We start from the raw sequence: 11,439 nt of genomic DNA on the forward strand, positions 1-11,439 counted from the left end.
TTAACCTTCGTGTTTTTTATTGAGGGTAAAGTTTGAGAATTGTTAGAATTAAGTTGTATATTTTTACAAGAATTAAAATGTAATTTTAATATTTTAATAGCTTACATCTTTATAAATTTTAAAATTTAAATTAAAAATTTATCTTTTTAAGAGTATTGGAATGTTAAATTTTGATAATTTTATTATTTTTTGAAATATAATAATGATAATGATAATAATAATAAATTTCGAAAGGTAAAACCCCCATTAATTTCATCCATTCGTTGAATTAGATAGTGCATAGCGAATGAGACCGCACACGAAAGACACCTCTCATTAAGTATAAAGACCATAAACGAAAATCTCGGAAACGAGGAATTGAAACCAGACGATTAATTGAACGGTCCTGAGACGACTCACCACATGTATCACCCAGCCCAACCAGCCAGACAGCTGAGCTAACCTCTCTCCCAAACTCAGCCATAACTCATATTGTCTACTGTTAGGTAGCAAAAAGGCAAAGCCAAGCCAAGCAGAGGAAAACATGAACTCATCACCCAATCCTCCACAACCCCCTCCGCCGCAGTCTTCCACTTCCACCACCGCCACTGATGGCTCCGGCAAGAAAGTCAGGAAACCTTACACCATTACTAAGTCGCGTGAGAGCTGGACTGAAGAAGAGCACGACAAATTCCTTGAAGCTCTTCAACTGTAACTTCTTTTTTCTTTTTTTCTTTATATTATATATATATATATATTTAAAGATGAAAACTTTCGTTTTTTCTTCTTCTTTTTTTGTGAAATTAAAGTGAATTACGAGTACCCCAACCCATGTTTTACTGTTTCTTGGTTTTCCAAGTTTCCATCTCCTCTTTAGTGGGAAAGTTTCCTTTTCGGGGGGTCTTTTTTTTTTTTTTTGTTCATGTTGTTTCTTAGTTTCAATTCTTCTGTTTTGGCTAGTTTAGAACTTAGAAAATCTTGACCGAGTCTTTTCTTGTTTCAACTGCTAAGTGGATGCTTCGGAGAAACCGTAATGTAATTTGGTCTTCAATTCAAGTTATTTTGGAGCTTAATTTTAGTTGAATTTGGTATAAAGCTTCCTTATCAGCTCCTGTATTGAGCCTTGTACGAGGATGCCAATGGCAATGCATTTACTTCCTTTTTTTCTTGTTTAGGATGCCAATAGCAGCTCTTGCCTTGTTCCTCTTTGTGTCTATTACCAGTTTGAGCTAATATTGTTTCGTTAAAGAAAAATATTCATGTTAGCCTATTAAATAGTTATCTTTCTTGCTGACTTAGGTTTGATCGGGACTGGAAAAAAATTGAAGATTTTGTCGGTTCAAAGACAGTTATCCAGGTTTTAAGAATGGAGATTTGATGTTTTGTCTTTGATCTTAGTTTTTCCATCGTTTATCTCATTCTGCTTCTGCCTTTTTCAGATTCGAAGTCATGCCCAGAAATACTTTCTGAAGGTTCAAAAGAATGGGACGATTGCGCATGTGCCGCCTCCTCGTCCCAAGCGCAAAGCTGCACATCCTTACCCTCAAAAGGCCTCCAAAAATGGTTTGGTTTTTAGAATGGATTGTGATGATATATTCTATTGACTTCTTGGGGTATGATTACATATTGACATGCTCTTATATTAGCAGTGTTAGTGCCATTACAAGCATCCATGGGTTATCCTTCATCGATAAATACCATTGCACCTGGATATGCTCCCTGGGATGAAGCTTCCATGCTGGTAAACACTGCCTCAAGTAAAATCATGTCACCACAAGATGAATTTACAGGTCTTCGAGGAACGGAAGGCATGAATTCTTCTCTCTGTTGTTTTTCCTTTGTTATAATAGTAGACGATTGGATTTCCTAAAGGAAACTTTCCAGCATTTTCTTATGCATATAACGTTACTGATTCAGCTAATATTGGATCGAAGGGCGTAGCTAAGATTAGTAACAGTGGTGTTAGTGGCATTGGAAGCTCAGGTCAAACAATATCTAATTCCGATATGTCAAAGCAAGGGAAACAAGCGTCCATGCTTCACGGTAATTGCATTTCTGTATACCATAATCAATTGTTTTCCCCAGTTACTCTGTTTGTACTTGATGGTATTGGCCAACTTTATCTTTGTTTTGCAGGTATACCTGATTTTGCTGAAGTGTATAGCTTCATTGGGAGTGTCTTTGATCCAGACACTGATGGGCACGTACAAAAACTCAAAGAGATGGATCCCATAAATTTTGAAACTGTAAGTAAAAATTTGCATTTATTGTATCTGTCATGAGATGCCCTAATTTATGTTACATGGAAGTCGTAAATAAAAACCATAAAAGAAACTTGTCAGATGAATTTGTTTGCAGTCGGTTTTGTCCATAACCACTCAATAAGGTTTGCAAAGCAGTATCTCTAGGAATAACTGATGATAATCTAATCTGTTTAAAATTGTAATTGGCCGGTGAAACTTATAGAACCAGAAGACATAACTGAACATGACTTTTGATTCATGTGTCTTATCTGCCTTATAAAATTCATCTTGTTCTAAATGGAGTTACTGTATGTATTTCCTTTTCTTATCCTGTGCAGGTTTTGTTACTGATGAGAAACCTCACTGTTAACTTGTGTAGTCCAGATTTTGAGCCAATTGTAAGTATTCTTATCCTACTGCACCCCCAAGAAACTGCTTTCAACTTTCTGTTTTTGTTCTTCCTTTCGATGTAAAAATTTCTAACGAGTATGTCGCCACTTCAAATTGCATTTTGTCTAGAATGCTTGAGTACTCTTATATTTCAATTCCTTCCGGGTTACTTGAACAATAGAAAATAAATATATACATACACATATATATTATTGAAAGACTGTTGTTAAATGTTTGACTAACTATTCTCCTTGTTTGTTGCAGAGGAAGGTCCTATCTTCATATGATGTCGGCACAAACACGGTGGGAGTTACCAAAGGAATTATTCCCCAAAACCAAATGAATGATATATTGTGTTAAGGTGTTTATTATGTAGGATTTTCGGGCAACTACGTTCCTCTCATATTATACTTCTCCAATGCTGCCCCCAGAACAGAATCTGTTTTCTGTTGATTGCTATCTTAAATCTAAAGCGAGTGATGGGAATTAGGGGCAGCATCCTTCGAGGTTTACCAGGTGGAGAAGTTGCAGCCAGCAGCCTATAGAAAATGCTGGAAACGATGAGTGGAAGCAAGGTTCTCTACTAAGAACTTTCAAGCTCCTCGTAATCTTGCAAGATCAAATGGAATGGTTGTCACCTTGTTCTTACCTGTTAACCAGATAAATTGTGTATATTCTTGTGAGGTCCGTCTTTTAGCCGTAATTGCGCTGTATGGCTTAGTATAGAAGTGAAGTACGAGAATTCAAAGATATGTGTAATAAGGATCATGATTCTGCCGTTTGAATGTAGGTAGAAGGATCTCCATAACAAAATATGATAGATTTCTTATCTATTCTCATATTGGTTTATTAAATTATAACCTTAGTTATGGCATGACGGACGGTACAAAGATGAATGGCGCCAAGTTGCTGATATTCACGAGCTCATGGAAGAAAACTCACATTGATTAGCCAAACTGTAGCCACTTAAATCACAAGAATCGTGAGCCACATACTCCTTCACTCTTTGCAACTTGATTAAGAAATCAATATTCTCGCCTTATCCTCGTCCAACTCCAGGAGTATCCCATGAAAGTATTACAATTTGAAGATTGGGTATAAAATGTAGGGTTTATATACTATTTAGTACCTAAGTTTGGCTTCAAGATTCATTTTAGTACCTGAATTTTTTTTTGTCCCAATTTGGTACATGAGTTTGACTTCAACATTTAATTTGGTACTTAAGTGATTTTTTTTTTATTTGTTCCAATTAAATACTTTTTTTTACTAGAGCATACATGCCAAACATTCATTGGACCGCATTATGTCGTGTGATCTAGGTACCAAATTGAACCTCTAAATCAAACTTAGATACTAAATATAAATTAACTCTAAAATATAAATCCCTATATTAAACCTCCATTAAATAGTTATGTTGTAATACATGCATCACTTGTTTAAATGCAAATTCATGTATAGATAATGATTAGAAGTGTGCATGGGTCGGGTCGAGTACAACCAAAATCTTAAGCTTGTTTGCTAGGCTTAGATCCAATTCAGCCCAAAAAATGGGCTTAAAATTTTGCCCTAGCCCAGCGCAGACTAAAACCCAGACTTGACCCACCTGTAATAATTAAAAAAAAATATAATACATCAAAAATACTAAAAACATTAAAATAAATATTTCCCAACAAATTGAAAATAAATTTTAAAAAATATGTATACTTAAATAACACTACGATAAAAACAAAATTAATAATAAAATACAATATCCAAACAATAACAACAGAATAGTAGTAATATAATAATGAAATAGTAGCAAAATAGTAAGAAAACAACAAGAAAATAGCAGCAAAACGTTAAAAAAATGGTAATTTTCTTTTTGCAAATTTGAGCTGTCGGGTTGGACTCAGACAAAAAAAAGCCTTACCTGAGACCAAGTCTGTTTGGAAAATGGATCTTATTTTTTTTTGTTTAAACTCATTTTTCAAGACTATATTTTTACCTAAACTCTCTCACTTTTCAAGCGACTCGGCCTGACCCATGAACAGATCTAGTAATAATGTATTAGTTTATTAAATGTACCTCTTCTATGTGTTTATGATTAGAAATCTTATATAAGAACAAGCAAATAAAAAAAAATATTAGCTTAAAATATGTTGTTTGTCCGTACTCTTTGATAAAATTAGAATAGTCCCTACATTAGTACACTTAAAAGTTAAAAATAAGTCATTTACTTTTTTTATTTAAGATTCTCAGTCCAAGCATTAAAATCATAAGTGATTTTTGTCAAAATTTATTAACTTTAAATTTTGATTAGGTTATACTCATATAACGTGGCATATGATTGATGAAAATAAACATGTTAATTAATAAATTTTGATGAAACTATGAACGATGATAATAATTAAACTAAGATTTTTAAAATTGAAAAAGGAAAAGAATTAAATTTTTAATTTTAAAGTATATGAATCAAATCTCAAATTCTATAAATATATATATATATTTGTTTAATTTTCTTTTTTATTCTTCTCAGAGGCCTTGGAGTTGTCCAGTATATAGCAGCAAGTCAAAACCGTTTTTGATATAAACCAGTCCTTAATAACCCCATTTTTCTTTTGATGGAATGAATACCCTCTTGGCATATAGAAAATTGCTTATAAAGGTAATCAAACCAAAACTTCGGGTTTTTCATAAAAATAACTCCAAACTTTTTATTAATTATAAAAAATAGTCTATTTTTTTATTATATACATAAATGACTTAAAATGAATAGTGAAGATCGATGGAGTCAAAGAGATTGACATCACGGGTTTTTTATTAAAATAATACAAAAGAAATAAAAATATACCAAAATAATATAAAAAAATTTATTTACCAAAATATGCCAAAAAAAAAACTGAAGGAGGGTAATGGAATGGCGGCACCGGTGGTGCTATTCCCATTGGCGGCACATGATTAAAATGTAATTATCTGCAGTTTTAAGGACCTGACATGCAAATTTACCATTTTTAATTTTGAAAGTGAATTGGTGCCGCCTGTGTCTCAGCGCCAAAGCTGAAACTTGGCTAATTGCTTTCTAAGCCCTTCTTATTTATTATTTTCTTTTTATTCCCCCTTCAACTCACTTTTTTATTTAATAAACAAGCCCTCAACCTATTTTTGTAGTTAAATAAGCTCTTAATCTATGATTTTTACTCATAAAAGCCCTTTATTTTATTATTAAAGTAAATATATTTTACCTAAAGTAAAGCTATTTAAAAAGTATAAACTAATTAGCATTTTATGAATTATTTTGGTAATTTGATGAGAATAGTTTATTAAATAAAAATTTTACTTTAATTAAATCTAATATTAGTTAAGTGATAATTAAGATACTTAGAATTCTAATTAAGTAATAACTCTATTTTACTTTAATAAAAGTAGCATCGTCAAATTTTTAACTAATAACAATAATTTATAATTATAATTATCACAATATTTTGTCTTTTCCTATATTTTATGCTTAGAGTTCTATTTAAATAACAATTCTATTTTAAAATTAGCAGAATATTTTTAATAATAATTGCAATTTAAATTATAATTATTTTGAAATATATAATTCTCACAACTTCTATTAAATTATAATTATTTTTAAATTTATAAAGAGTATTTATATATAAAAATATTTTTATTTAATTAAAAACTTGAATTCTTATTATTTTAAATTCATCCAATTATATTCAATGATTTTATAGATTTATAGTTTTATTAATTAATAATATATTATGTTTTCTTTTAAGTAGAGCCTTTATAATATATGACCAAATTAATTAATTTCACATTAATATATTATTATTTTAATTAATCTTACTTTTTATTATTATATAATAATATTAATAAATTATTATTCTAATGTAGTTTAGTAATATAATTAACAATAAAGGATATTTTTGTCGGTTCAAAAGTTTTTTCAAGACTCGTGCTTTTATATATATTGTAGATAGATATTTTTATGATTTTTATCGGAGATATGAAAGATTAAATCACAGCCTATCATATTTCGTCATCTAATTGGTCCGTTAATTGATTTTAATGGTTAATGTAACGAAATGTGAAAATTATTAGTGTAAGAGCTTAATTAATTTTTCAGGTTAATGATAAGGGATCAACTGGGTTCAAATTAAGTCAAGGGGCTTAGTAACTTTTTTTGGTTTTTTCTTAAGGGACTATTATAGCTATAAGCCTTTGATAAATGTAGTAATTTTTTTATTTAATAAACTATTCTCATCAAATTATTAAAATAATACATAAAATGCGAATTAGTTTATACTTTTTTAGATAGCTTTACTTTAGGTAAAATTTATTTACTTTAATAATAAAAAAGGGATTTTATGAGTAAAAATCATAGATTAAGAGCTTATTTAACTACAAAAAATAGGTTGAGGGCTTGTTTATTAAATAAAAAAGTGAGTTGAAGGGGGAATAAAAAGAAAATAATAAATAAGGAGGGCTTAGAAGGCAATTAGCCAAGTTTCAGCTTTGGTGCTGACACACCCACATGCGGCACCAATTCACTTTCAAATTTTAAAATGGTAAATTTGCATGTCAGGTCCTTGAAACTGCAGATAGTTACATTTTAGTCCTGTGCCGCCAATGAGAATGGCACCACCGGTGCCACCAATGAGAATGGCACCATCGGTGCCGCCATTCCATTACCCTCCTTTAGTTTTTTTTTGGTATATTTTGGTAAATAATTTTTTTATATTATTTTGGTATTTTTTATTTCTTTTGTATTATTTTAGTAAAAAAACCCTTGACATCACCCACTTGCTATGTCAGCCAACCATTGACTGTTAGAATTAAAAAAATCAATTTTTGGGTGTTGATAATCTATTTAGCGTCACCTGTATAAATACCACCTCCAATGCTAATATTTTCGTGGGCCAAAAAATAAATTTTGGGGAGGTGCCAACCTATTTGGCGTGATCAATGGTAGAATAGTGGTGAAACCAAATAGATTGGTGTCACCACTTTTATTGTGTTAGACTTTTTTTGAAGTAATTTTAATTTTTTTAAACTCAAATTATTATTATCTTTTATTTTGTGGCAACATGGTGGTGACGCCATTCACTATGGGCACCACCAAATAAAAAAATAATTTGAGTTTAAAAAAAATAAAAATCACTTAAAAAAGTCTGATACAATAAAATTGGTAACACTAATCTATTTGACTCCACCACTATTCTACCATTGATTACACCAATAGACTGAAACCTCCCCAATATTTATTTTCTGGCACACGAAAATACTGGTATTAGAAGTGGTATTTATATAGGTGAATAAGTGGTTGACAACACCTAAAAAATTGATTTTTTTTACTGCTAGCGGCCAATGATTAGTTGATGTGGCAAGTAAGTGGCTCCAATTTCTTTGATTCCACCCATTTTTACTATTTATTTTAGGTCATTTACGTATATAATAATAATAAAAAAATTTAGATAATTTTTATAAAACTCCCCCTCCAAAACTTTCATGTTTATAATCATGGATTACCCGTTTTCTATTGCTTTTGCTGATCCCACTATGATTTTAGCATCTTCTTGTATGAGTGTTCTTAAAATTAAAACTTTATTGAATAATATTTTTAAGAGATAAATATCAAATTTATATATGAATTTTGATTTAGTATAATTATACACATAAAATTTAAATTGTGGTTTATATGTATACACAAAATTTTGATTTTGATTCAACTATACACATTTAAAAAATGAATTCATAGATTTATTTTCACATTAGATTAATATAATTATTTTTGTATGCAATATATCAGTACAATAGTGTTAATTCGATAATATTGTTAGTAATTTGTGAAAATTGCATTAAATTATAATTTCTTGTATAAAATTACACAAAATCAAAATTCATATAAGACATTATATATTTATATTGATCTCTATTATTTATATTTGGTCAACATGAGAATTAATTGGCTGGTTAGAATAAGTGGATTCTAAAATTGCTTTCTCTATTTGTATACACTGATTTGCAAACCATATCTTTGTATTTAATAGGATGTTTATCCTTGATTATCTGTACGAATTATGCATTTCACCGATGATCACGTTTATTGCATAATTCAATATCATTCAAGTAAAATTATAAATTTAATCGAATTCTATACGGCTGTAAAAGATAGTGTGAGCAGCTGAAAATGATACTCAACATCAACATTATACTATAAAATATATATCTATTTGATCCTATCCTATTTCCGTAGGACACTGTCCTACATGTAGAAGGTAAACAAGAACTGAAGATACAAAAAGGAATCATGGAAATGGAAAACGGAAAAGGCAGGCAGGCAGGCAAATGGGATAGGATGGATGGAGGATGCCGTTGAGAAACTGACAAATTCTGGGATGGCGACTGTCCATGTGGCCAAAACTTGAATACATGTTGACCATGCGGCGACCCACAGTGGCTGATACTCTCACGTTTACTTCACTTTGACCCTAGCTTTGGCCCCGCCTTTGCACATGGATTTATCCTTATTTTGTCTCTGTTTCTCCACCTTGTTTTGTCTTTACTTGCCTATGTGGACCCTTCTCTTTTTCATCATTAGAGAAGATGAAATCTTTTGTTTTTTCTTCTATAAAGGTGCATTTCATAAACTAAAAAGTAATAAGATACATCGGAGAGCTGTTAAGATCAGCTTGAGCAAAAGAAATTGTATGTGTGCAATTGGAATGCTCTATGTGCTCCAATTTCAAAAGGGGGAATAGGTTTGCGGCAAGCATAGTAGGTAAATGATGCCCTACTATGTAAACAGGCCTGGGGATTATTCATTGAAACGAAAAATCTAGCGATTCTGCTAGTTATTTTTATAACGTCACTAAAAAGAATAGGGATTACCGGCTATTAAAAACCTTACAGAACGGTAGAGGAACCGATGTACACTCTAGTACGGCTAATGTAGTTTGTATAGTAGATAACTCTCTCCATGTTTACGATACTCATGCTACGATGCATCCTAACATAATAGAGTACAACTTAGTAGGTACTTTTAATCTTGAAGACAACATTGTTAAGAAGGACAATTACGAATCCTAAATATGATCGAGGCATGGAAAATACCAAAAAGAAAAGTACTTGCGGATTAAAAGTGTTGGTAGATTAACAGTACCTGCTAAGTTGTACTCCATTTTGTTAGGATGCATGAGTATTGTAAACATGGAGAAAGTTATCTACTATGCAAACTATGTTAGCCGTACCAAAGTGTATAACGATACCTTTCATGCAGATGCCTCTACCTTTCACTAAGCTTTTTAATAGTCAGACCCTTCCAACACTTGGAAACAACATTGTTAGGAGACGCAACCACAAACACCGAATATCAACTATAAAACGAACATAGAGAATATTAAAAGGAAGATGGTCTTTGGAAACTTTTATTGCCATTCATGTTGTGCGAATAGGGTAAAAAAGAATAGATTATTGTACTAAAAAATCACACTAGCTGCAATTTACAGGAAAAATTGGAAGGGTCATAAAAAATCCGCTTAAAACCTAACATCCTAGACAAAATCTACCTATAATTTATTCTAATAGCACAGTATATCATCACAATTGTGCCCTACAAAATAACAATATAGAACACGAAAAATTTAAGGAGGCTCGACAAATTAATGCACTTTCAGGATGCCCTTTATTTTATGAGCATAATAAAACTATCGATAAGTTATTTAGGGAATGTAATTTTGCTAGGTAGTTTGGTTTTGATGCCATCTGTCACACAGATTGGATGAGTTATGTCACATGACGTTACTTCAAAATCTACAGGTGTAACAACTCGATTTAGGGCCTAGTCGGAACAGTGGTTTTGGGACCACAAATCTGACGAGGAAAAATTTTATTATCATTATATTTTTATGGCCTACAATTTCACGGAAAGATTTCATGAAAATTTTGTTCAAAAATTTTGACGTTTGGGCACTCAATTTAGTCAATTTAGTCAAAAGGACTAAATTGTAAAAAGTACAAAAGTTGAGTTCTACATGTTAAAGGTGTCCAATTGTTATGAAATTTTAAATTGGAGGTCCTTATATGGAAATTAGACCATTGGTTAAATTGTGGACAAAAATGGACATGAGATAAGTGAAATAGGATTTTTTTTTAAATGAAGGGTATTTTAGTCATTTAGTTATTAAAATGAATAAAAAACAAAATTAAAAGCCAATTTTTGTCCATCTTCAAGCTAGGGCCGAATTTTACAAGGGGAGAAGCCATAATTAGGGTTTTCAAGCTTCCAAGCTCCATAGTAAGTGATCCCAAGCCCCATTTTTAATGTTCTTTACGTTTTTGGAGTCTCAGTAACTTGATTTAGCTTATTCTAGCAATAATTTAACCTAGGGTTCATATTTGGAAAAATACCCATTGGTGAAATGTGTTTATTTTGATGTTTTATGGTAGAATATGAATCTTGGAATTATGTTAAGCAACTTTTTCTAAGCAATTTTAAGTGAAAATGAGTAAAACGACATAATCGGTAAAAATACCTAATGTTAATAAGTAAGTGTTAGAGTGGGAATTTGATGTTACCATAGAAGGGAAAAGTGTTCAGAATGTTATAAAACATAAGAATAAGGAATGAAATTTAATTTCTAAGTTTTGGGACAAAAGTGCAAATATGTAAAAGTTTAGGGGTAAAATTGTAATTTTTCTAAAATTTGCGTCGAGGGCTGTTTTGATAAATGTGAATATTAAATAAGTTAAATTTGATATTATAGATCAAGAAGAACGTGGAATCAATCTCAAACGGGGAAAGAAAAAGATTGTAGATTAAATTGCAAAAAATTCTATATTT

General features: G+C 31.0%; 1 protein-coding gene across 2 annotated transcripts; it reads left to right on the forward strand.

Annotated features, from left to right (window-relative positions):
* The first annotated feature begins 342 nt into the window (after positions 1 to 342).
* LOC105799894 (protein REVEILLE 8) lies at positions 343 to 3,451 on the forward strand. 2 transcript variants are annotated; one of them, XM_012630706.2, is made up of 8 exons: positions 343 to 690; positions 1,279 to 1,336; positions 1,419 to 1,542; positions 1,626 to 1,787; positions 1,897 to 2,022; positions 2,116 to 2,225; positions 2,561 to 2,620; positions 2,877 to 3,451. In XM_012630706.2, the coding sequence occupies exons 1-8, from the start codon at positions 524 to 526 to the stop codon at positions 2,970 to 2,972; spliced, it is 903 nt and encodes a 300-aa protein (XP_012486160.1). In that variant the 5' UTR covers positions 343 to 523; the 3' UTR covers positions 2,973 to 3,451. The 2 variants fall into 2 exon arrangements, with proteins under 2 accessions (XP_012486160.1, XP_012486161.1); XM_012630707.2 differs by having other exon boundaries at positions 345 to 690; positions 1,629 to 1,787.
* Positions 3,452 to 11,439: the final 7,988 nt, after the last annotated feature.

Source organism: Gossypium raimondii, chromosome 9 (assembly GCF_025698545.1).
Source record: "Gossypium raimondii isolate GPD5lz chromosome 9, ASM2569854v1, whole genome shotgun sequence".
In the NCBI taxonomy this organism is placed as follows: domain Eukaryota; kingdom Viridiplantae; phylum Streptophyta; class Magnoliopsida; order Malvales; family Malvaceae; genus Gossypium; species Gossypium raimondii.

Coding starts and splice junctions, on each gene's coding strand:
- LOC105799894 (XM_012630706.2), top strand. CDS start 524: ATGAACTCATCACCCAATCCTCCACAACCCCCTCCGCCGCAGTCTTCC. Junction 2,226..2,560: donor ATCCCATAAATTTTGAAACT/GTAAGTAAAAAT, acceptor TATCCTGTGCAG/GTTTTGTTACTGATGAGAAA. Junction 2,621..2,876: donor GTCCAGATTTTGAGCCAATT/GTAAGTATTCTT, acceptor TGTTTGTTGCAG/AGGAAGGTCCTATCTTCATA.